Here is a 27636-nt window from a genome sequence, read left to right as displayed (position 1 = left end):
CACCCCAAAAGGCATGTTTCTGAGGCCAAAACCAGATATCCTGTGGGATTTCCCTATTTCTTATTTGAATATTCATTCAAAAGATGGTAATAAGAATCTACAATGTGCAGATACTCATTGTGATGTTTAATCCAGATTGTCAATTTGGTTTGATTAAGAAATATCAAGGACATTAGCAAAGCACATTTGTGAGTTTGTCTGTGAGGGCATTTCCAGATACAATTAGATCATGAAAGATTTGACCTGGATTGGGAGTGTGGCTCAAGCAGTTGAGCGCCTGCTTTGCAAGCATGAAGCCTGAGTTCAAACCTCTGCCCCACCAAAAAGAAAAGCAAAAAGATCTGGTATAATCAATGGATGAATCCCTTGATGGATTAGTGATGTGATGGCACTGATGGAAGGTGATGGCAGGTAGGAGTTGGAGCTCAGTAGGTCACCGGGAGTGTATTCTTGGGAGCTATATCTTGTCCTAGCCCTTTCTGGGATCCCCTTTTCTCAGCTTTCTGGCCACCATGAAATGAATTTATCTGCTCCACTATGCCCTCCAGCCATGGTGAACTGAACCCTCTAAAAACATAAACCAAAATAAACCCTTCCTCCTTTAAGTTGCTTTTCTCAGGTTTGGTCACAGGGATGCAAAAGCCCTTCAAGACAATAAATAGGACAAGGAACATCCATCAATATAATAAAGGCTACATTTTGCAAACTCAAAAAAAAAACAAAGAAGACAATAGGGATAGGGCACCCTGAATACAGCTTTCATTCTATAGAGAAGAGACAATCAGCAAACAAAGAAATAAGTAAGATCAGAAACTGCCAGGAAGGAGACAAACAAGTGCTTGGTGCAGTAACTAGGTAAGGCTGCCATAGATATGGCAATCCACATGGGTCACTTAGACATAGCACGTAAATAAAAACCAGAGCTCGAGAATGAGACAGCCATGCAGAGGCTGGAAAAACCATTCCAAATGCTTCATCCTTGGCTTGTGCTGTGCACACTGTGTACAAATACCCCTCAAAACTGGCCTTGCCCCAGGTGCTGAGCCTCTACACTCCACTGGATATGAAAGCAGAAAGTATGTCACTATTGAGTATGACGGGGCATGGTGCAGGAATAGAGATCAGGGTCTACATCGTCATCGCAGAGTTTGAGGATCAGTTCTTCCAATTACTATGGCATGATCACAAGTAATTTAACATATTCAGACCTGGTTTCTTCATGTATAAAATGGAGTCAACTGACAGAATTGCTATGAAGACTGAAGGAGGAGGAGGGTGAAGAAAGAAGTGAAGGAGTAAGGGGGAGGTGGAGGGTGAAGAAGAAGGAAGAGGAAGAGAAGAAGAGAAAGAGAAAGGAGGAGGGCGGAAAAGAAGGAAGAGAAAGAGGAGGAGAAAGAGAAGGAACAGAAGGGGGTAGAGAAGGAGAAGGAAGAAGAGAAGAGAAGGAGGACAAGGTTCAGAAAGGAAGAGGAGGAGGAGGTAAAAAGTGGAGAAAAAGGAAGAGGAAGAGGAGAAAGAGGTGGAGACGGAGAAAAAAATCACTATGGAGAGGAAAGATTAAAAGAAGTAAAAACATTTCAAAACTATTAAATAACATATTCACTTTTCATTCTGACTGCTCCATGTATTACAGCATTTCCAACTACATATTTGACGGAAAGGATTTCAGTGCAGTGGCACAGTTACAGCAAAAAATATCAAAGTAAATATGTAAGTGGCATTTCAAAATTCCTTTAACAAGTTTAGAACTAAATATTAAATAGGCAGAGAACTCACTATTTCATTACTGAAGTTTTTAAGCAATTTCACATTATTTCTATACTGATTTCAGTTTTTGGAACACAGTTATGATTCAACTGTACATTTTTTTTCAGGTTGCCTTTTTCTCTTCAGCCGCACCCTACTGCGTGAGGCAGCATGACAGGGCAGGTTTCACACAGCCTCATCTCTGCTGGCTTTGGTGGTAATGTGAATGCCAGAGGACAAATATATCTTATCAGATTTTATTTCTGAACCGTATTATATAACCATATATTTTATATATATATATTATCAATAATATATTATATAACCATATTATATTATGTAACTATTTTATTTCTGAACCATATTATAGCTTTGAAAATGCTTTTTGTTAAATTTATAAATAAGGCTTTGTTTATTTGCAAAGACATTATACTTCTTCATTTTCTATGTTTCAAGTATCTTTAATTTGCCTTGTTACACCCTACTTTAATTATGGCTACTTCCCTCTATTTTTTAGCATGTGCAAAAAAGCATGTTTTGTTATTACTTCTTCTGGCAGTTAGTATTTCAGGTATCACATTTATCTTTGCTTTTTCATTTTCCTGTACTTGTGCAAGATATCTTCTGATCCTGCCCTACCTCCTCTCCTACCTCTCTCCAGGGTGAGAACAGATTTGCAAAGATAGACGTAAATGTTACACCTTCCCCAGTAGTCATTTACATGTTGAAACACACATAACCTTATTATAAAACATTCTTCTTCTAGTTCTTTTTATTCAAATTAGAGCATTATATTAATTTTCAACCAGGACAACTTATAAATTTCATCCTGATATTATCAGAAGTGTTCTAAAACAGACGCCTTAAAAGGGAGAATGATGGGTCTGAATCAGCTGAGAACCACTGCTACATGCCTATATATTAAGTCAAGATGCAATTCATCAGCTCTTGCTTGTTCATATGAATTATGTATGTATTATCTCCCCTACTGTATGGAAAGGTCATTTAAAGCATTTTCTTACTTACTTTACCATACTGCCACATTTAATGAATACTCTGTAAAGGGTGAAGTATTCAACTATGTGTCTCTAGATCCTAATAGAAATGGTGACCCCAGTCTCTTCAGTGACTGTACACATCCATTTCTGTCTCCACTCATGGTGCTGTCACAGTGGGTCACCTGCTCCTGCCTAACCCTCATCACTTCTAATCTGATCAATGCTTAATCCTTGGCCTGTTCTATGCACACCGTGCCTTTTAAAAAGTAAAATAAGATATAATTAAATGTGCATGTGTATGTGTGTATATGAAAGAGAGACAGAGATAAGAGAGACAGAGAGACAGACCTAGTACTATCCTTTCTAATTGATCATAGCAATGAAAGGGTACAAATTAGTTCTCAAAAATTATATTGTGTGATGGGTATACCACAAATGATGACTATAACAGTAAAACTAATAGCCTTGTGGATCTTATATTTTTTATCTAAATATTTATTAAAAGCAAAAAAAATGTGCACACCTCTACTTCCCAGAGAGCCTTAGAGCTGGTAGCAGACGTTGCTGACTGACGCAGGGTTGTACGAAGGAAGATGTGCTGTTTTTTCTCATATTCGTCACAAGTCAGAAACTTCTCTTGTTCTGCATGAAACAGTCTAACAACATCACCCTAGAGAAACAGGTCGAGAACATTTCCAACAACCATCTGAACAAACAATGAAAAGCAAGAGTCTCTTTTCATTTTGGCCCTTCTGCCAGCCACTTGGCTTTTAATGATTACTTAAATATTGCGCAATCCTGGAGGGAGGGACTGTTTTAGTCAGAGTGGGAATTAAGGTTTGTAGGTTTGTGGCCACACTGTAAATTATGAACACTGGTGAATGCAGAGGTTTTGCATCCAGAATTGTAGTAAAACTATCTTCATTTCCTCCAGTAAACATCCCTGTAGCACATACTTACTCCTTTCAATACATCCTCTCGATAGGAACTAAATTTCATGAACAAAGTGATTTTCCAGCTAGTGTTGCAATTAACAGCATTCACCTGTTAATGAAGAAATACTAAGAGTTATAAGACTAAAGATTTCATTCTATACTAGAAATTATTACTTACACAAGAAAAAGGAAAAAAAGACAATTTTGGACAATGAAATAAGTCCAAAGAATATAAGAATATCTTCTAAAGACAATTCAAAAATAGCGAATAGGTATCTACATGTGCTTTAGGAGTATTAATTAGCATACCTGGGATGATGCTCACAAAACCAGGAAACTAACTGACCTCTCTCCTCCCTCTCCCTCTCTCTCTTACGCCTGTCCTCTGGAGCTTACCTCCTTACAGCCTGGGTTGTCCAGGAGCTCTATGTTGCTGGCATGGAGAGGCTGCCCTGCATTCACAGGCATCAGAACCACTTTATCTCCCACGACAATCTAGGAATCAGAGATAAATACAACTGAGACTGCACAGATATTTGAAGTAACAGAACTCTGTCACCACCCTGACACCTCGCCCTTTTATCCACACAAATTTCAGTTCAATTCTTTTCTCCTTGAGGTAAAATATCCCGAATAAATGAACATGCATGTGCCTGCCTATCAGGCTGGATTCATGAAGCTAGTGCAGATCTTTCTCTTATTAGTCTCCCATGTTAGCTCGAGCTTTCTTGAAGCCCATAAGTGGACCATTTTCACACACACACACACACACACAAGATCTTATGATACAAGCACAGCAGAAACAGTCAACATATCTGCCACAGTGAAACCAATCTACCTAAAGTCAGAATCATTTCAAAGGAAAGCAGAAAACATGACACATTTGTGCTGCCTTGCCAATTAGAGACATATCTGGGAAGTTGATCTTGCCATGATCTCGGTAATTATTAAACATGTTAATGTCATCTGGATTCAGGAAATACAGAAACATATACAAACTTGTAAAAATATGGTTTTGTTTGGGCCCTGGGAATCTGATTCCCTCTTAAACATCCAAAATTAATATTGCTCTATGACCCTAATGTTAATTTTTAAGTAAAAACTGAAATTGATCCTGGGAAAAGTGCTTGAGAGGTTAAGTATAAGTTACTCTTTATTTATGCTGTCATTCAATGTCTGTTAAATCTTCAAATATTTTTTATTATTTTTAGACAGCTCTCACTAAGTTGCCCAGGTCAAAATTGTGATCCTGCTGCTTCAACCTACCAAGTACCTGGAATTATCTTCAAATATTTTTATTCATAATTTAAACTGTTGAAAGGTATCCTTTCTTAATGATAATAATGAACAGTTTAATTTTAGTTATTAAAGTTACTTGCATTGCTAAACTTCCTTAGATGTATTTTTGTAGTGCCAACACTCTAAATTAATAGAATTGCTCATCACCTCAGAAGTGGAAATTAAAGCCTTCTCTCTGCATCTTTCATCCCAATTAAATATTAGATGAGATTAGTTTGATATATAAATGAAAAACAAATCAGGACTCAGAACTCCTCCATGCCTCTTAAACTAAACCAAAACTTGAAGAAACGTAATTTATTTTCAGTGTCAAGTAACCTTACATGGATTACAGGAGTCCACAGTCGTATATGGTATTGTTTGCACAAAGTATATCTGGAGATTCAGACGTGATAGAGAAGCCTCACAGAATTCATCACCCTACCTTTCAAACTGGTAATAAGCCAGAAGATGTGACTCACAAAGACTCACCACAGCTTACCTAAGCACAGGTAATGAAAGAACATGAAGAAACAGCGTGAAGTAAAATGATGGAGGGAAGAGCAGATACTGTGTAATATTAAAGAACTCTCCCCAATAGTTAACCATGGGGGAAGGGAGTAGGGGAACTGGGCAGAAGGAAAGGGGCAGAAGAGATTTTTACAATCTTTGTATTGTTTTCTACCTTTGAACCATGACTGGTACCTCTGAAAAGATAAATCATAATTGAAAAGCAATGAAAATCAATATGGCTTAAACATATTTCCAATTCCCTCCTTCCTTAAAAAAAAAAATGTCACTGAAGCTATTTTCCATGACATCAAGACATCCTTAAGTCACAGAGCCACATGTGGACCCAAGTATTCAACCACACTATAAACTAGTGGGAGCTTGACACATTTTACTAGGGCTATACCTGTTTGTCCAACTTCTTAAACAGCATTTGACTAACTTTTTCATTCTCATCAATAATGTACAAATATTAACCAAGAAGTTTCTTTAAAAATAATATATTTTTAGTTCTTCCAACTAAATACATTTAGTTGCAACTACATTTGCTGCTCTAAGTCTTCTATCTTACTATCATTCTCTGAGCCAATTCATATGCTATATTTACTTCAAAACACCACACATTAAAGTTTCAATATTTTTAAGATAACAGCCACATAGCCAAAATGTTTTTTAGTGCCTATGAGACAGCTTCCAAAGGTTACAAGAACAGTATGCTTAAGTAGAATCAAGCATTAATTCATGAAAAATTTCCAGGCCCTCAGTCTTATTCTTGACAATGGTTACCTTGACTTACCACAATAAATAAAACTTATAGATGGAATGGACAAGATGCCAATCATGTGAAACTAAGAGCACAGCAAGAGGTGCCAGGACGAAAACAAAGGTGTGTAAGAAATGGTTCCTATTCCCAGGGAACTCAGACCTAAAATTAGAAGATCTGACAAATGTGAAACTTGAGAGTGTAGTTCAGGGCGATTCACTGAGGGAGTTGAGGCATCCATTCTGAGAAGCTGTGCATTTGGTACATAATTTAAGGGTGAAGTTGTTTTACATCATATTCACTGATCTCATCAGCCATCACATTCAGTAGTGCACAAACATCTGTTTTTTAAAAATTAGAATTCTAAAAGAACTTCCGTTGGTTCTGTGTAACAGGGATTTTGCTGAAAGTAAAGAGCAATATAATACTATTTTCAGATTTGAGAGCAACACAGGCCATGGTAAAAAGAACAGCACAGTAGGACTCAAACGCCAGGTGGACTCTGCTAGAATTTCCAGGCATATAGCTTCTCTAAAAATAACAAAATTTGCTTTCTAAGCAAAAAGAGTCTCTCTCTCAAGAGTTGAAATTGTCCCTTGATTTAAAAAAAAAACCTTTTCGTACTTCTAAATCTACTATAGTGCTAAAGAAACCTTGTCTTCTTAGATCAAAACTGAAAATGAAAAATTATTCAATCATAAGAAGATAAATGAAAATGAAATATTTATGCTCTCTGCTCATGGTTGTCCCCAGTTATTTTCTATCAGTTCAACAGGAAGCAACGTCTTTCTGCACAGCTGAAGGTCAAGAGAACCATGAATCTATTTATTCTCCGAGCCACACATCCCATAATTCTCTAACACATACTGTAAAGATGTATGGAGTGGTCGAAACCATTAATTTTGTGGACATGCACACCTCTCTCCCCAGACTCTCATCCACCTCATTCTTGCATTTGATTTGGGTCAAAGAACATCTTATTGAATACATACAACCTAAACGATAACTTAATTGCTAAATAGTAAACTATTATTACTAAAGTCCTCTAAACATTGCAATTTCCTCTTCTTCATTTAATAATGCTGTTAAAAAAAATCAGTAACAATTTAACCACTTTCTATGAAGTAACAGCATTTGCAACTGCCTTCAACAAAATACTTAAAAATGCTACCTATTTCTAAGGAAGGAAATGAGAGTTACAATACAGCTACCTTTGTGACCTATATAAAGCAGTGGGTATGGTAGACTTCCTCAGCAGCCTTAACCACACACAGAAGCTACACAGAGTGAGCAAAACCAGTGAGATCTTTCAGCAACACAGCAACATAGAAGGTTGTTTTCAGCCATGCCAGATGGAGCATATCTAGAAAAGGACAACTTCTGTGCTTCACTTAACAATTACACTGTCCATTTTTACCAGGATGGTGTGTCTGGGTGGGAGGTTTTATTTTGTTTTGTTTTGTTTTCCCCAGGATGACTGAGTATTTGAAATAGTTCATTACATTCAACTCTCTGTGTTTGCTGCAAAGTGCTTGGAAAGCAGGAAAAGAAAAATACGTCAAGAGAATGGATTAAGATGCACAGCTAATCTAAAGGTCTCAATTTACCCAATCATTTCATCTGTACTGTATTCTTTTAGAGTCTGAGCTTGTTTTGCTTGTTTTGGTGTTTAATCTTCATGGACCACCATGACAGGGAATTGGGGTGGAGAGAGCATTACAAAAAAGGATATCAAAGGTGTGAGTCCTTCACAAACTGCATAATCACTCCCAGAATACATTGAGAGTTGATTGTAATTAACTACATACTAAAATTAAAATATGTATCATGCTCATAGCACACATCACTGGATATCAAAAGAAAAAAAAGTACAACTTAATTTTTTAAGGGATCCAACACAAGACTGTATGTTACACTTTCCTGCATGCCATGCTTATCCCAAACCTTACCTAAGGAAGATCCACCTGATAATTTTTATACCAAGTTAACTCATGAAGCGTGCATCCTGTGGGATGGAATTTATATTTTAAAATTCACTGGAAAAATAGATTCACTGTTAAAAAAGACATATCTAAGATAAGAAATACCCAAAACGTATTGCTGATTGAAAAAACTATCAGAAAGATTATACTTTTATATTACTTTGGATTCATGATGCTAGTTTTTTTAATCTCAAGCATTCATTGCCTGGCCCAATATTCATAAAAGTTCTAATTATGAAAGTTATTCAGTGCTTGGTGTCAACCAGCATTTTTTACTGAGCATTGTCACACAACACTTTATTCATTACATACAAAAATATCTAACTATTGAGCCTATGGGATCATTTGACAGATTTTTTTTCTCTACTCAATAAAATAGCAGAAAATATTTCACCAATTCCTAAAATCTGCATGACAATATACACATAATCCACAACTTTTGTAAGTGCACCTGTCATCAGTGGGTAGGTGCCAAGCCTGCCGCTCCTCATACACTGCACCTCTATTACAACATGCAGACTGAGAAGCTGGCCATAACCCAGGGGTAGACACCGCCATGATTCATGGTGCTACTCTTATAAACTCAAAGGGTTAGACACCATTTCCTACACACAGCTCTTTTCCTTGCAACCACGTTCCCCCTGATTAGGCAAGGAAGTAAATTCTGCCTCCTTCAACAAGGATTAGCCAACATTACAATTGCTTGAGTTCTTTCACACAATCTCTAGCTGAAAGATGACTTTAAATTAATCTTAATTCTGATTTTTATGACTTCTGAGTACAAACCATGCCATAAATAAGTGTACTTAGCACAGTAAAGACATTAACATGTAAGTAATGAAGTGAAACCTGTATTTCATTTCTTTGCACTTTCTGAATTCTCTCACTTAAGGATTATATTCCTTATAAATGCACCATTTCCCTCCTAATTTTATATTTACATACATTGTCACCCTCACTTCTCAGCTTCCAGAAGGGATGAATATAAAACCAAGACCCTTCATTTCCTGCAGCATCCAAAGACACACGCATGGCATTCTTCTCCAGTAAAGCAGGCAACCTCTTGTTTACAGTAAGGTATTTGTTGCTTTTTATATGCAGCAGCTGTAGGGAAAAGACATGCATTATGTTTATTACTTGATTTCTACTGTTAATTTCACTTAGATGTTCATAAATGCATCATACGTCCCCAAGTCACAGGGCTTGCAGTGGAAATGGAATGAAGGACCTGTGTTCAGACTTCACAACCACCACATCTCCAAGTTGACTTTCTTTAGGTTCCTCCTCACCCCAACACCAATTCTGCTCCATAATAAAGTGAACACGTGAGGAAAATTAGGCAGGGGACACTAATTATTTTCATCAACTGATAAAATAGAATAACAGAATAAAACCAGACCTTCCAGAGAAGACCTGGAAGTTCCTCTAAGTCACATCCTTTCCCAATGCCAGCATAGCCACAAAAGGAGAACATACTCAACAAGAACCAAGAAACGACAATCATCTACCAACCTACTTGGTATCATGAACCACCCCTGCCCATGGAGGCCCTAGCTCTAATTCTGTGATGAGGTGGGCTGCCTGCCTATCCTAAATGCACACCACAACTTTTGAAAGGATGCTGACCCCTTTTCATAGATGAGTGCAGGAGCACTGTTCCTCACCAAGCCTTTGTCTATGGATTCTATGGGCAAATTTTTCCCAAAATGTGACTGTACTGAGTAGGAAAACCAAAACAAAATAGGCTTTCCATCTATTATCAATTTCAATCATTAAAAAAGAAAAAGGTCATTTCAGTACACATAGGGAGAAGTCATCTTAAAATAAAAAGCAATTCTTTAATTGTCAAAAATCAGCCTTTTGCAAAGTTCGCCCTCGAGCCCATGGCTCTCACTTTACTGCAAAGCACTGAACACCTTTGAGACTCTGCTCCTCTGGCTCCTGCACATTGAAGCCCATGCTCAGTCACCATCTGAGCAGGCAAACATTTGTACTTCAAATCCTTGGCAAGGAGCATAAGCTCTAACGCTGCATTTAGCTGTAATCAAAACCTGATAAGAGAAACTGTTTCTGGAGGATAGTCCAAGAGGTGTGCTGTCCATGCACACAGACTGTGTCACACCACCATTAGATTAAGTCACACATCGGGAAGCTGCAGACCCCAAGTCTCTTATCTCGTTCCTGCTTTCCCTGCATTGTGGCACTTTGCCATTAGCCAATGACAAAATATCAGGAAATATTATTTTTATAAGTACCTCATTGTGGCATTTACTATAAGGACGTTAAGGCTATTGTCTACTGTATTAAACAGTGTCCTCTTTATGAACACTCAGGAGAAACACTTCCCTGCTCTTGTTTCTGGGAACAGCTGTGCTTCTAGACCTCTGCTTTGCTCCATGCTCTGGCCTTCCTGTGCCTATACAGAAGCAGGCCCTTGCTTCATGGCTCCACAGCCTAAGAAGCCTTCAGGTAATGTTCACCTGACTTTACCGCATGGCTTCTATGAACATGTCTTTCCCCTAACCTCAGCTTACTCATCCAACCGTTCCTTTCTCCTTGACCCAATCGCTTTATTATTTGTCTTTTATCTTGTTATGTGGTACATATTTTGGAAAATGCCTTACATTCTTTGTGGAACAAGGTGGGACAGCCCAGATAAACTGGAATGAGCACACTAACTGAAATGGAAGACCTATAAACAAAAGGGTGGTTTGCTTCCAAAAGGACAATTTGAAAACTTTCCAATACCAAACAGAAAGTAAAGTTCCCAGTGTCAAACACTAGTGTCATTAATCCAAAAGACTACTGCTTATCAGTCTTTAGAAGAAATTCTTTCCCTGCCTTCCTCTTTTTGATGTAGTAACTTATGCAGGCATCCAGATAACATCACTTCTTTATGTGTGTGCATCAGACTTCTACTTCTTTTCTTCCTCAGTACTGGGGATTGGACCCAAGGTCTTACACATGCTCAGCAGGAGTTCTACCACTGAACTATACCCCCAAATCCAAGACTTATTCATAAATGTATAAAATTGTGCACTGGTTATCAACTGAGTAAGTCATAACAAATATAATTTCCACTGTAGAACAAACTATATTCTTTCAAAATTTTCCTACAGCTTGGCATTCCAACCAATATGGACAATTTGGCATGTCTCCTGTAACATATTTACATGTTTTAAGAGAAAATAGAGACTTACTTGTATAACATTACTGTATTTCACAATTTCCCCCAACAGCTTCTTATTCTCTGATTCATTTTGTTTCTGCTCCAGTTCTGCAGCATGCTGTAAAATCATCAAATACTCAGTGTAGAGATATCATGAACACAGTACAGTAACTGACAAGGAAGTGAACAGTTTTATACAGATACAACTACAAATAAAACAGACTGGAGTGTGGAGAGGGAGGGAGAAGGGAGCAATAATGAAATAATTTCACAGTTCATGCCGGAACACAACCAAAAATGTCTTCAGTCAAATTTATGTCAGAATTCAGAAAAGAATTGTCACTCTGGTCTTATAAAACTTCTCTAAGAAAGAATGCAAACCCAACGGGATAGCAGGTGAATTGCAAAAGTCTGAAAGTATAGTTTCCAATTCTGAAAGTAACAGGAATTTTAATGATGCAAAATTAAGTTCTGTCAAATTCACATTCAACCAAACCATAAAAAATAGTCTTTACGTTATTTTTTCTAAGTCTTTCAGGAAAAATAATTTAAGTAGTATGTCAAATGAAATATGACTGGATTAAATATTCCTATTTGATGTGAAATTTTTAGTCTGGCACACCCTAGAAAACAGCAGCAGGAATGTGCTGGTACATGCCAGGAAGTTAAGTGGTCACACCCCACGACCTAAAACTCCCTTCCACTTTGCAGCATGTTGTGTCTACTGAGATCCCTGTGTATTAGCAAAAACACGAAGCTAGAAAGCCATGAGTACTTTGTTTGTCATTTCTGCTTGTGATCCAAAAGCAAGGCCAAGGGCAGCTGGCCTTACCTGCAGCTTCTTCAGCAAGGCGGCCTCTGTGTGGTTCCCTTGTTTGGCTTGTTTGGCTTTCCAATACTGCTTCTGGGCAGAATAACGATTCATAGGGCACACCTTGAAAAGGCAGTCTAGGACAAACACAAAGAAACCCTGTAACTAAGGCTACCAGCACTTCACAGCCATCCCATGCAGTCTTTGTGTGGGAATCTTGAATCTGAGCATAAGGACACACAAAAGCCATGCAAGCCCATTCTCCTGCTAACCCATAATTCACTCTGTAACATCCTTCTCAAACAATTCTTGTTTAAAGAACTCAGCTACAATCTCCTTCATCACTAAAGTTTGTTAAAGAATACTGTAGCCAGTGTAATTGTGATATTATCAGGCATTTCTTCATTGTAATGGGGACATGGTCTCCCAGTGAATGGAATGAGATTAGTTTTTTATCTGACCTTGCACATTTAATACTATTCATGGTCAACATTACCCACAAAATGAGTCAGGAAATAAAAACAATCAGAGCTAACTAATGCCATTCCTCAAGTTTCCAAACCCCTAGGGTAAATATGGCATGGAAATATGAGAGACAATGTGATATAGTGAAAAATAAAGCAAAGCAAAACAACAACAACTATTCCAAAAGTTTAGTTCTGGCTCTATTCCTAAATATCAAGATAGGAAGTCACAGCAGAGTTCTATAGTGGTATCTCTAAAGCAGAAAGCAGAGTATATATGTCCTTTTCATGAAAAACAGAACTCACAATTCCTTTACATGCGAGGATTCTGTATCACGGAAAGGACTTCAACCTAGAATAACAGTCAGTCTAGTGTTTGATGATAAGAGAATACAGAACATCTAAATATTATTTTCATTTTTCTCACAAAGATGCATTAATTCACATAACAAATGTACTCTACTTTGATTAATGTGGTTATGTTTAGAATCAGCCTCATTTTTCAAATATGTATCACAAAAATGAAATTCAGTCCACTCAAATATCCATTTAGTCACATTGTTGTCTATTACAACAACAAAAATGATCAAGAAACGTGAATGCAGAATTTTTAAAGCTTTTAGAACAAACAGAAGAAACAATGACTTCTTTTCTACACTCTGTAATTGTAGACACAAATTCTATGGCTTGGTCTTCCTGCTCCCTCACCAGGGTACAGAAAACTGATTCATAACTTCTAACTTAAAAATACTGGAATGAATGAGTAAACAAGTTATATGCAGCAGAGAACAAATGCGGTCTAACAGCCAAAAGTAGGCTGAGAGGCCATCATAGAGCAATACAGGAGCCGCCACCTGGCACGTCACATGTAAACCAAACACATACGAGCCCTAGAAAACAGCAAAGAGAATTACACAAAGTTGTGAAGCACAGGTATAAAGGTTGTTCACAAACACTGACTAAAGAATACTCCTGGTTTAACACAGTGGATTATTTTGATTTCTGGTTTCAGTCAAGTGACAAAACTCTACATTGTTTTTGTGCAGGAAAACACAAATCAATGTTGAAGTAGAACTGAACCCTGTAATCTATAGTATGCATTTCTGAATTCATTCACATATGAAAAGACAAAAACTGTGTCCCTCTCCATTGTTACAGATTCCTAACGAAGCTCATTCAGAAATGGTCCTATGACAGAGAAAGTATGGTTTCTAAATTGTAGACCACCTCAATAGCATTCCTAATTAGTGGTATCTTTGGGTAGCTTTCAAAACCACTGTCCTGGTCATGCAGTTAGGGCTACTGTGAAGTACTGGCCAACAATTCAGCCAAACACATTTACTGTAATCCCCTGCAGGAGTCTCGCCCTGAGCTGCTGGGTGTTATGACTCAGACCTCATCCTCAGAAAGCCCACACCCAAGGTTTCATAGTGGAGCTCTGGAGAAGGTGCTGTGGACACAAAGATGACCGGGGCCCACTTTACCAGACAGGGGAGGCTAGAAAAAGCTCCCCAAGAAGACCTGACAAATTTTAAAGAACCAGTATTAACTCAGCACATAAGTAAGGGATTTAAATGCACAGCAGAGGGGCATTTTAGTCACTTTCAGCAGCTGTACAAAAGCAGAGAAGAATGCTAAGGGACTACTACTTCTGCAAGAGAACTAGCAGCTTGGCGGTGAATGGAAAACACAGCGCAGTGCTGAAGACAGGACCTGTGGCATTGGGTCCTAAGCTAAGGAACACGAACTCTATCCCATGGAAAATGCTGGACTCTTGAAGGGTTTAAGTTCTGACAGCATGCAAAAGACAACATAAGCAAGAGGCCAAGCCAGCACAATAGCCCACTTCCAGGGAGGTGGGGGTGTGGGGTGTCCTGACTGGACTGGATAGGAGCTTTGGGGAGGCACAGATTTAAAAAGAAAGCAGCTAAACCAACAGCTTAATACCTTGTGGATGTGGGCTGGGAAAATGTGAGGGCAGGGGAAACTGAAGTGGGCCAGACAAACAGGCTTCCACCACTCTTCTGATAATGAGAAGCCCTAGTTTTATGGGGCCCTTGGGATCTCCTACAGGTGACATCTCACTTTGTATTCCAGTAAATATGCATGGGAACTAGACTGAAGGGCTGTGAGAGCTGACAGAGCAAACAGTCCCCATAAAGAAGAGCTTTTATTGGGAGTGTGTGTGTGTGTGTGTGTTGAATTTTTTTTCCCTCTGCCTCCTTTGGAACACATTTTTAAAAATCTACTCGACTTGGACTGGTTGTGTAGTTTCTCGGATTCCAAATTTACTGCATAATAAAAGTGTTAATAATACATGCCACACCTAATCCACGAGGCTGCTGAGATGCAGAAAAAGATGATGTGTGTGAAAGTTCTCTGTGAACTTTGAAGCCCTATTATGAAGGCAAGCAAGGCAGTATTATTACTGTTGCCTCACTCTTTCAGCAACAGCGTCACCAAGATGAAAAGATGACTGAACTTCCCAGAGCCCTCAGCAAGGAGCAACACAAAGTGGAGTTCTTGGGTTAAACCTGAACACACACCAAGAGCACCCCATTAATGATAAGGAATCCACCCTTTGGGTGTGAGATCCACAGTGTGTTTTCATATAAAATTCTGATATTCTCTGAAACAGAATGCAGTGAGCTAAGGCTACAATCTCCATTACCTTTTAATATCTTTAAAATACGTGGATACAATCACAACTCCAGCATGGGTGGAGTTTTTGACAAACCCAGTTTTTCCTGAGTGCAGGATTTAGCTACTTCAGAACTACCCAAGTCTCCTCCGCCCTACTACCTTGCGTCTAAAACTAGCTCTCCAGTATTTCTTAGTCTCTCGTTTTCTAAAATTAGAGGTGTGCGTACACTAAGAAAAATCTTTAAGGGGTTCTCCAATCAGTAATCAGATCAGTCAGATCAGTGCCACTTTCTAAATAGGTAACAGCCTCTTCAGCATCTCCAGGCTCAAAGCATTAAAAAAAAAAAAAAAACTTAAATGATTTCCTATAATCTGTGTTTTTGGTGTTTGTTTATGAGGTAAATATCCCCCTATGAGGGAGGTTTTTTTGTTTTTTGTTTTATTGTTTTTAAGTTTAACCCTCAGACCCAAGGCCAATATTTGCAGAAATACAGATGGTCAGGCTATGTCAGTAATCCAATAAAACAGGCAATTATAAGAACAATGGCTTAGAGTCAGAACTTCTTTTCTAACAGCTGTGGAAGGAAACTGAGCTCTGCCCAGCAGCATTCACTTTTCTGATTTCAAATTGAGTGGAGGGAAGAAATATAAAAGCCCTGGAGATGGGGGAGGGCAGGAACTCCATGCCATGCAGCACTGAAGTCACAGGACTAACTAACCTCCCCACTCAACTCTGCATAAATTGGCCAATCTACACCTCCACTTCCAATATTCACCATCTAAATAGTTTTGAAAAGCATGCTTTATTCCTATAAAAGTACCTCCTAAGACATTTGTACAATGCACAATTTCTGACTCCCAGAAACCCAGGAGTTCCGTGTTGGCCCACAGGTTGGCTTTGGTGGTGGTGCAAAGAAAACAGGCTTTCTCTTTTCTTCTTCCTAGCACTGTCTTAAGATTTAAATGAGGCAGAGCATATTAAAACATCAACATGTGCCTGTCATTTAACAAAGCAGACATTCAACAAATGGATCTTTCATGTCACTTGTAAAATCATCTCACACTGATTACAGGGAACACAGCTGCCAAGGGCTTCATGACCTCCACATGGAGGAGTGTGGGGGAAGGAAAGGCCCTGGGACTTTCCTTTTCCGATGATAGAAGAGGATGCAGCAAAGTTCAATGATCTCTATGACAAAAAGTAAGCTAGGACTTTCCCAATGATAAATGAAGAGTGTTAGGGTAAGGAACAGGAAGACAAGGGGCCACCACACACTAGTAATCAGAATCCAAAGTTGATCATGGGAATGGTAGGCATCCCTTAGCCAAAAATACAACTGTAACTCTGTTTTTGTCTTTCAGCTTCTCTAAGAAACACATGCTGAAATACAGTGTTTTCATAAAACTCTTTATGTTTAGAAGTTTTAAAATGGAGTGTGCTTCATTTGGTGTAAGCATGGGAATTGTAAACCAAACAGCGGTCTCCTTTGCCTTGCCTGAGAGGAGGCTATCTAAGGAGGAAAATGTGTTCTCGGACATTACAAAGGCCAAATAAAATTTATTGTGCATGTTAGCAAACATTAAAATTAATCACAACATGCGTGGCAATCATGAAAATTGCAATATAACTTCCTCTAGCCGAAAGTCAGCTATTTGACTAATGAAGAGGAAGAGAAGTGATCTTTTGTAGTTACAGGCTTAAAAAACAATGAAGTGTTAGACTGTGAAGGAGACTCAGATAAAATTCAACCTTTCCCTTCTCTGACATAAACAACCCAAAATTCAGAGAGTTTTGCCTAGGTCTTTACTGATGGGATCTCTAGATTAGAATAAGTAATAAATACAAGCAAGTTCAACTACACACAGGATGCTTGAACACCATGACAGTGACAGCCTGACTGTGCTAGTCAGCTTTCCATTGCTGTGAACAAAACTCCTGACATAGCCAACTTAATAGGGGTAAGGCTTATTAGGCTCATGTTTTCAGACACTTCCATCCATCGGTGCTTGACATACCACATTCAGGCCTGACGTTCTGGAAAACATTCAGCTACATGAATTTAGGATACAGGGGAACACCAGACTATTAGCATTTTATCAGCATATATTAGTGGTTCAGGAGGGTTCATTGTGACATTTACAAATGTGCTTACAATGTGTCTTAATTAGATTCACCCCCTCCCATCATTCTCCTTCTTACTCCTTCCCTCTTCTTAGAACAATTTCAACAGGTTCTGTTGCTTTTTTTTTTTAATTTAAGCCTAGACCTTAGGTTTATGTTCAACCTAATAGAATTAGAGTGACTGATATGGTTGAATGCGGTTTGTCCCATAAGGATTCATGTGCTGTGAGCTTGGCTTCCAAAGTGGCCTTTAAGAAGTGGGGATTTGTGGAACTAATAGGTCTTTGAGGATGTTGCCCTTGAAAGGAGTGAGACAGTTCTCAAGAGAGGGCTGTCACAGAAGAGCGAGACTGGCTTCCTCCCTCACCAGGCCATCTCTCCCTCTTGCATGAGCTCCCATCATGATGCTATTTACCACAATGTAATATAGTAAAGGAAGCCCTCACCAGAGCTAGGCAGATTTTGGTGCCAAATCTGTAAGCCAAATGTCTTTTCTTTGTAAGTACCCAACCTGAGGTATTTTGTTATAGTAACAGAAAACTGATTAACACAGTGACCATGCAAATCCCTGTGAGCCCAAATTTTTGTCTATTCCTTTTGCCTATGTTTGCACAATACTTATATGTATAATTCCAAATGTAATTGCTGAACCCTGTTCTATAACAGCTGAAAAGCTGAGGCCATTTTTAGGCCAGCCAACAGAAGAATGAGACCCAACCAGGAGAGGAAGGAACTCATTCAGATTATTGGGCTCGATTTTAGGTACCATATTTTAAGTGCCATCCTAACAAATCAGCTTGCCTCCAGACTTGGGTGAATTACAAAACAAGCAAGATATAAAAGTCACAATTATTGAAGAATAGTAGTGGAAACCAAGAAATGCTGAATAGCAGAGAGAAAACGAAGAGTTAGACAACCTCACTTCATATAAACCAAGTGCTACAGGAAAAAAATAGGAGAGGGGGACTTTTTCCAGTATATTGATCTAGGATCAAAACAAAACTTATTTCAATTTAAGGAAAATTGCCAACAACTGGAAAAATCCAAAAAATACAAATTACTGATAGGTATTTAAACTTTACCCAACATGCTGAGGCAGAGCAAAGGACATATGGGGCAGAGGGGCTCTTGCATCAAAAGGGAGGTCCCTTCTACAGCCACCTTCTGCAGCAGAGGTGCTGGGCACAAAAGGGCACAGTTCGTGTCCTGAATTTACATGAAGGCTCAGGCCTCTCACCTGCCTCAGCTGTATTTATTAAACTGTGGTTTGGTGTGCATCCCAGTCTCACAGAAACCAGGAAATTCCAGCCCTGGACCCTATATATAAGTTTTCGACTACTTAATCTCTGTCAGTACTAGAATAAAACATTCATAGTTCATGCCCTATGTAAATATTCACTATTATTACTTCCAACCTCACATTCCAGATGAACAAACACAGTTGTGTTGATAGCCTAGAGTTTTAGAAGTGTGATGCTTTCACTGTGTTGCCACTTGATAATTTTAGTTTGATGGGATACTCCCAAGTTAAAACAAAATGAACAGAAAGCCAAAGGTAGAAGGCATGACAAGCAAGAGACACTCCTCCCCCAACACACAGACAATGCCTGCAATATTTAGTGATGAAGTACTAGGAGTCAAGCACTAGAAAGGCTTTACATAGGTTTTTTTAACCTCCATAGAACACTGTGAGACGGGTTTCACTAGCTCTCCCACTTACCAGACTGTGAAACTGGATATTGTAAAGGTCAGGTTTTCTCTAGGGTCACAGAGCCAGGAAGTAACAGAGCTGGAACTCAAAGCTAAACAATACTCAGAGTCTGTGTTTCTACACAGTAAAGATGGAAAGGACACAACCCTGCTGATCTGTGTGTTTGGAAGGTGGATCAGTAACATGTTGAAGAAGGGAGTGTGGCTCTTGGGGATATACCCAAAAGACTGTGACACAGGTTACTCCAGAGGCACCTGCACACCCATGTTTATTGCAGCACTATTCATAATAGTCAAGTTATGGAAACAGCCAAGATCCCCCACTACTGACGAATTGATCAAGAAAATGTGGTATCTATACACAATGGAATTTTATGCAGCCATGAAGAAGAACGAAATGTTATCATTCGCTAGAAAATGGATGGAATTGGAGAACATCATTCTGAGTGAGGTTAGCCTGGCCCAAAAGACCAAAAATCATATGTTCTCCCTCCTATGCAGACATTAGATCAAGGGCAAACACAACAAGGGGATTGGACTTTGAGCACATGATAAAAACGAGAGCACACAAGGGAGGTGTGAGGATAGGTAAGACACCTAAAAAAATTAGCTAGCATTTGTTGCCCTCAATGCAGAGAAACTAAAGCAGATACCTTAAAAGCAACTGAGGCCAATAGGAGAAGGGAACCAGGAGCTAGAGAAAAGGTTAGATCAAAAAGAATTAACCTAGAAGGTAACACACATGCACAGGAAATCAATGTGAGTCAACTCCCTGTATAGCTATCCTTATCTCAACTAGCAAAAACCCTTGTTCCTTCCTATTATTGCTTATACTCTCTCTACAACAAAATTAGAGATAAGGGCAAAATAGTTTCTGCCGGGTATTGAGGGGGTGGGGGGGGAGAGGGAGGGGGCGAAGTGGGTGGTAAGGGAGGGGGTGGGGGCAGGGGGGAGAAATGACCCAAGCATTGTATGCACATATGAATAATAAAATAAAAATTAAAAAAAAAAAAGAAGGGAGTGTTGGAGAAGAGGGCTAAGCATGCACAGTGGGCCCTGAGGAGAGGGCATCTGACAGAGTGGCTGAGGATTTTCTACTCCCTGATTCTTGTCTTCTTTCATACCTGGTTTTTTTTCTCCATAACTTTAAATTTGCTTACTGTTCTTTTCCACAATTTCTTAAGTTCTCTGTTTCTCATTAAACACCTCTTTGTGGTTCTCTTTTTTTTTTCTAATCATTTTCTTTTTTGTTTTTAATAATCTTTAGCTCTATCTCCAGTATTTCCATTATTAGTTGTCTGAACTTCCTCCTTACTTTTCTTTCTCTCCTTTTCATGATCATAAATGTTTTCTAAAGAATGTACTATTGTTTTCTTTGGGCAAGGTTATGTTTTTTGTATTTCAAATAAAACCAACCATACATGAGCTGGTTTGTACTCAATTTATAGCTGGCCCTGGTAGCACAGGCCTGTAATCCCAGATATTCAAAACAGGAGGATCATGAGTTCAAGTCCAGCCTGGGTAAAGTAAGCAGCGAGATCTTGTCCCAAAAACAAACCTCAAAACAACAGGGCTAGATACAGGTTCAGAAGGTAAAGCAACTACTTAGCATGTGTGAGACCAGTACCATAAAACAAACAAACAAAAAATTCAATTTAAAATTAAGTTTCAAAGCAAACATGTACCTAATAGAGGACCAGAATATATATATAGTGGAATTTCGACTCAATAAAAGAAGACATTCAGTCGAGTAAGAGTTGAACAGCCATTCTACAAACAATGACACATGGAAGTTCAACAAGCACATAAAAAGATTCTCAGTGTTACTGTCATTGGATAGAACTAACACCATGATTAAATGCCTTTACACACCCAACAGAAGGGCTAAAATGAGAAAGAATGATAAAGCCATGCATTGGCAGGGATGTGAAATGAGAGAAACATCATACATTTGTGGTATGAACACAAAATGCTTCTTTGAAAAACATCTTGGCAGTTTTTTGAAAAGTTAAACAACACATTACCCAGTAATCCCATTCCAAGGTATCTACCCAAGAGAATTAAAACATCTGTCCACACAAAGCCTTGTAAAAAATGTTGATCAGCTTTATTCATTGTAGCCAAAAGTAAAAATGGAAACAACCAAGTTCCATTTCACGTGTAGTAGTATATCCACAGAACTGATGAAAATGAAGAAATGACTGATATATATATATATATATATATATACATACACACACCAGTGCACCACTGGGTCTCAGAAAGAGGAAAACAGAATGAGAGAGTGAGTAATGCTGAAATGAATAGCCTATAAAATGCACTGAAAGCTGTTGAATAGAGAAGTAAGGAATAGAGGGGATTAATCTGATTAAAGCATAATATATACATGTGTGAAATACCAAGGTAAACCCCTTGATCAATATACACTTTAAAAAATGAAGGACACAGAAGTAAAACAGGCACTGCCTGGGGCTGGATGCCAGTGGGAAGGGGAGAGGGACAAACAGGGTGAAGGACGGTAAATATGGCCAATGTAGTTTGTATATGTGTATGGAGATAGAGCAATGAGCTGGATGCTGGTGACTCCTGTCTGTAATTCTAGCTACTCAAGAAGTAGAGATCAGGAGGATCACATTTCAAATCCAGCTTCAGGGCAAATAGTTCAAGACCATACCAAGAAAAATACCTGTAACAGGGTTGGTGGAATGGCTCAAGTAGTAGAGCGCCTGCCTAGCAAGCATGAAGTATAAAGTTCAAACTCCAATACCACAAAAAAAAGAAAAAAGAAAGAAAATAGAACCATGAAACCTGTAAAAATTGTTCTCCATGAGGAAGAATGATGGAGGGGTGAATCTAAAATACATTGTAAGCACATATGTAAATGTCACAACCTGCCCCCCCCCACACACACACACAACTAATTTATGCTGATAAAAAGAGAGAAAGAAGTCACACTGAATGAAAAAAAAAAAAAACAGATCCCAAAGACTTCATGTAAGATGAAACTCACCAAAAGGCAGAACTGTTATGTCCAAAAGAAAGTCAATGGTACTGGCACTGGGGTAGGGAAACAAGGACTGACTACCAAAGGGGACTGTGGAAGCTTCTAGATTGGTGGAAAGGTGATTGTAATATTTCCTGTACCACAGTATCCATTTACCAAAGCTTGATAAACTACACACTTAAAATGAGTGAACTGTATGGTACATAAGCTACTGTTCAATAAAACCAAAAAACGTAATAGCCATATTTGTATTCAGCCCTCACTGCTGATCTTCCTATGAACCAGTGGCTTCTCATAAATATTGCCAAGATAAAAGATAACCTTTAAAGGCATAGTAAGGATTTGCTTTAGTTGATTGGGTTGTGGTTGCTTGGTATTCAGACAAGGGAACACTGGACTTGTTTGCTACAACACAGGTCCTAGCTGACTTCCCTACACACGCAGCTCTCAAAAATATGTGAAGAACAACTGATAAGACACACCCAGGGGTGCAGCAGGTAAATCTGGCTAAACCTAGTGAGATAAATTTTCCTAAACATAACACAAAATAAAATTGAGACTTAATCCACTGTTTAATTTGGAGAAGAGAGCAGCCTGGCATCTGTTACTTCTGAAACGGAGGTCATGGGCAAAGCATGCAGGCTCAAAAAGATATGAAGAGAGCCCCACAGCAACAATGACCACTTGACCCCAGCATCAAGAGTAATGACCACACTACAGTGAAACACAGCAAACACTTCAAAACACACGTAGAGGCCATCTCTGAGAGTTAAACTGCCAATGCCACAGATAAAGGGAAATGAGCATTCTAAAAAGACAGGAAAAGAGGAAGGTATGTCAACACTTCACACAAGGATGTCTGGGAAACACTGCCCATCACTGAATCGCGGATCCCACTGCTACAAAAACAAACGCAGATACATACCACTTCATGGGCTTGATTTAAACCTGAGAAGAAAGACTGTGAGCAGCAGTTGGTATCCCTGAGGAACGGAAATAGGCCTTGCAAAGAAGGGAAAATGATTTGCACTTTGTACATTTTATTACTTTTATAAAAATCTTAAAGAAAATTTCTACACAAAAACTTTTCATTTTTCCAGGAAAAGTTGAACGTATTATGGAATACATATTCCAGCTTGTGTTGAGGTACACTCCTCCTGGATGAAGCCCTATTCATTAGTATTTCAAAAGATGCACACCCTAACACTGCCATTTCTCACCCTGCCTTACAGGAAAGACACCACAGATGACAGTGAGTTTATTTACTACCTACTAATGTATATTCCACACCTGTCCTTTTCCATGGACCTCTGCAATTGAGTGGCGCCCACCTGTTCATTTAGTCACAGGTGTGAGGAGGAGCTCAGCTGAGGAAGGTGCGAACATGCAGCTCCGGCAGCCCTCTTGATGCCAGCTGTCCCCAAGGCAGTGCCTCTCAGCCTGGGATGGCCCAGCCCAACAGCAAGATGTTCATGCTAATTTCCAGTTAAGTTTAACGAGAGCACTGGAATTATAGCTTTAAGTTCTCACATGCTGGTGGAAGTGAAAGAACGAAGACTCCACAGCAATTTCTAAGTCCAGTAATTCTAACCTCCTTTGCCAGATCGGTACAAGGGAGGACCTCTATGGCAGACAGGTTTGCTTTGCTTGTTTCTAATTGGTAAGTAAGAATCAGAGCTGTCTATGCAGCACTCTGCATAGACACATACAGAACACTCAATACGTGTTCAATGTGGAGTGGCCGAATCAAGCTACTTAACTCCCATTACCTCATGCATTTCTTGTGTGATGAGAGTACGCAAAACCTACTCTCTTAGAAATGTTCACGTGCACAGTGCATTGTTATTACCCACAGTGACCATGTATTACAACAGAACTCTTGAGCTTATTCCTTTAACTGAAATTTTCTATCAGCCAGCTTAATCATGTCTGTGCAGACGTAAGTCCTTCTGTGTGGGTATATCAACTGACAGTGACAGCTTAGGACAGAAGGTATTAACAAGTGAAAGGAGATGGATTTGGAAAAAAATCAAAGTAGAGGAGAAGGATTCTTAATCTTGAAACCATGGGCTCGTTGAGGAAGAAATTCATGGAGGTCCACAGTCCTCTGAAAGTGAAAGAGAACTGTGTGTGCATTTGTAAGTACATTTTTCTGTGGGAGGGTACATAGCTTTTATCAGATTTTTAGTGGGATCTAGGTCCCTTAAAAACCACTACTACCACTCCTGTAAAGGAACATGCCATTGTAAGCCACCTTGGGCTCTGGGGCAGGTAACTGTACAAACAGTGAGCTGCAGATAGGCACAAGCTAAACTCTGCTTTGTTAAGCAGCTGAAGAGGAAACATGTAAAGATTGAGAGGGTGTCTAAAAAGACGCCGTAGAGGAAATTCAGCCCTAAACGTGAACACAGGCAGTGAAGAAGAATGGAAGCAGGCCTGCAAGAAGGACATTTCTCTGCTCCGCCCCCCCCCACCCCTGTGGCTGACAAGGGCGTGCCAGACACCCAAGCAAAGAAAGATAAAGGAAAGGTGAGTGAGCAACTCTCCTTCTGTGTATTCACCAGAGGGACCAAAAGACACACAAAGCATCTGCCAGTGATGTTCACTGTAGTCCCAAACCTGACACAACCTAATGCCCACCAATCGGAGAATGGTTAATAAATTGTTCTAAACAAAATAGGTATATCCACACACTGATTTAGGACAGGCACCTAAATGATGAAAGACAGGAATGTAGAATGGGTCATACTGAGGAGAGGGCGATATGGGAGGGGAGTAAATGAAAAGGACAGAGGAGGGTGAAGATTGTTGAGATGCTTTCTATACACATATGAGTCCTGTCAAAGTCATTCTAAGGAGGAGGATGGGGTAAGAGGGAGAATAATGGAGAGGCTGAACCACCCAACCTCTGGGGCTGGAAATGTTCTCTCTCCCTCTGAAAAAAGGTGGTGGCTACATGAATATGAGCGCACACGCTCAGAGGCACACACAGAGACACACACACATAAACTTCTCAAGTTTACCCTTGATATCCTTAAATTTACATGTAACATTTATGTGTTTCGTTGAATGTATTTCTCAGGTTTTTCTTTAAGTAAAAAACAAGTCTTTTGAATTCCACAGCAGATTGAGGAGCAGGGCAATCTCGGCAAAGTCACAGAATAGTGTCCAGCATATAGCGTGCTCAACTTCACCCAACCACTGACTGGGTTAAAAACCACAATTGCCTCTTATGCTTCATGTCCACAGTGATTTTTTTAAAACTGCAGATTTTTCCTTTAAAACATAGCTAGCATCTGATCTCCTAGACACTCATAAACTTGACCAAATCATCACTGTCTATCTCCTAGCTGTAACAACAGCCTCCAGTTCCGTCACTGCCCCAACTGTCACCCCAACTGTCCATTCTCCACCCAGCAGGTGGAGCGAGCCTGGGACACAGAAGTCAGGTCACTGCCCTCCACCGGCTCTGGCTCCCTAACAGTAACAGCCAAAGCCTCCCAGCACCCATAGGGCCCTCCTTAAGCTTCCTTCCACCTTGCCACCCCAACCGCTTTGCCAACCTCACTTGCCTACATGGACACTCACTAGCTCCAGCTTAAGTGTCTGGAACTCATCCAGAATACCCCTATTTCAGGGCCTTTGCCCCTGATGTTCTGTCCACCTTGGCCTATTCTCCAAGGTGTCAGAACAGCCGATCTGCCTCCTATTCGAGGCTTCGGTTCAAATGTCCACCAGTCCCTCCCTAGCACTGTGGAACAGCAGCTCCATCCAGCCAGCACTCTGGTCACTGCTCCCTTTTTCTACACAGCATCTTACCATCTACACACACCTGGCACACAGGTGCTCAGTCAATGTTTTCTGAATGAACACATGCATGAACACACCAGTGAAAGAAAAAAATGAATAAACAGGGATGAAAGAAATGAGTACAAGTTATACTGGTTCTTTTTTTCAGTTATTGCTTGTATTGAGGGTTGAACTCAGGGCCTCACACTTGCTAGACAAACACCCTGCCACTTGAGCCATGTCCCCAGTTGCATCCCTTCTTGCCTTAGGTCATGTTTTAGATAGGGTCTCGTGTTTTTGTCCCAGGCAGATATGGACCATGACCCTCCTACTTGTTGTCTCCCCTATAGCTGAGATTACAGGTGTGGACTATCACACGCAGCCAGTTGGTTGAGATAGGCCTCGATAACTTTTGCCCAGACTGACCTCAACAGCAATCTTCTTGATTTGATCTCCTACATAGCTGAGAATACAGGCATGAGCCACCATGCCTGTATTGAATGCAGCATAAAACTTAACAATTTTCAGTACAATCTGAAATTTTTGTCATAAATACAGATTGTTTTATCCTAAACAGGAAGGAGAGGGCACAGTAACAGCAGCTTGTACTCAGCTGGATTCTACTCATGATCTCCCTAAAAACAAGAAAGCAAAATGAAACATACTGTTTTCTGGATTCTCCTGACCATCTGCATAGCTTTTAAAAAGTAGTGACTATGAGCTTGCAAAAGAAAATGTGAATACAGAGGAAAATAACTTTACAGGCAAATTATTACTCGTTTACAGACTGTCAGTTTGCTGTTAAAAGTCAGGCCAGCAATGGTAGGTGCAAATTTTTCAGACAATGATTTGAAAGAGCCAGAAACATTTTCCAGGTAGCAGCAGTAGAAGTGTTCTCAAGGGCTATCAGGCCAACCTGCCAGCAGAACAGGCTTTGATGCTACCTGGAATGACTGAAGACAGAGCTCCTGAACTCCCAGATGCCAGATGAAAAGAGCACCACGTAAAGGAGTCCTGCGCTTCTCTGCTTTCATCCCCACACAAACATGACACAAAGCAGCAGAGACCCCAATATGAAATAGGAGCAGGCTCCACCACACACAGTAATGATTACACACTGTTCTGTTCCTGCTCTGTGAGACTGAAATCTGGCAAGAGACAAAAGCAACCCTCCGCACCATAGGCATACGAGTTTACTTGAGCCATAAATTCTGTAATTCTGTATACTCTTATAATTTGGTGATGGTACCGGATTATTTTTTATAGCTCAAACGGCAAAGTTAAGCAGTCAGCTCATTAAAACAACTGCTACCAACACAGCTGACTTTCATTGTGTGAAGACATACCACAGCCATAGCCTCAAGACAGAGAACAAAATTCCAGTTTTAACAGAGAGAGTCATAACAGGTTTCTTGTGGAAAACAATTGTCAAAAAGCATTTCTACGGTTCTGCCTGACCTACACAAAGAGAATCATATCAGAACAGTTTTTCCTCATGCCCCCAAGTTTGCTCCATTAATGGGCAGAGACTATAAACAATCAATAAATGCCACTTGGGTTGAAATTTAATTCTAAAATGTAAATCTCATTCTTTCAGGAAGGCATCCCTGACTATATTATCTCACAAGAAGCCCCCTGCTCAGACCCCTATATTATATATTTACAATGATTATAAATTATTTTTGCTAGATTGTGAGCCCTGCAAATTCAGA

At 39.6% G+C, this 27636-nt stretch overlaps 2 protein-coding genes across 12 annotated transcripts in view; both read right to left on the bottom strand.

The window, feature by feature from the left end:
- Itpr2 (inositol 1,4,5-trisphosphate receptor type 2) overlaps positions 1-27636 on the bottom strand; it is an 842075-nt gene that overhangs the window by 317048 nt on the left and 497391 nt on the right. The window lies entirely within an intron of this gene.
- The window catches only part of LOC109687063 (inositol 1,4,5-trisphosphate-gated calcium channel ITPR2-like), a 147639-nt gene that overhangs the window by 76769 nt on the left and 43234 nt on the right, over positions 1-27636 (bottom strand). For 3 of the 4 annotated variants that reach the window (XM_074075824.1, XM_074075823.1, XM_074075825.1), the window contains 6 exons: positions 12214-12329; positions 11413-11499; positions 9158-9316; positions 4076-4174; positions 3705-3788; positions 3268-3414 (listed from right to left, as the gene is read on the bottom strand). In XM_074075824.1, coding sequence (XP_073931925.1) covers positions 3268-3414; positions 3705-3788; positions 4076-4174; positions 9158-9316; positions 11413-11499; positions 12214-12329 — 692 coding nt within the window. Of the gene's footprint in view, positions 1-3267; positions 3415-3704; positions 3789-4075; positions 4175-8179; positions 8236-9157; positions 9317-11412; positions 11500-12213; positions 12330-27636 lie in introns of those variants that run through there. The other variant, XM_074075826.1, reaches the window with a different exon arrangement.

The sequence above is a fragment of the Castor canadensis genome, chromosome 6 (assembly GCF_047511655.1).
Source record: "Castor canadensis chromosome 6, mCasCan1.hap1v2, whole genome shotgun sequence".
In the NCBI taxonomy this organism is placed as follows: domain Eukaryota; kingdom Metazoa; phylum Chordata; class Mammalia; order Rodentia; family Castoridae; genus Castor; species Castor canadensis.
This window is presented reverse-complemented; position numbering and strand designations above follow the sequence as displayed.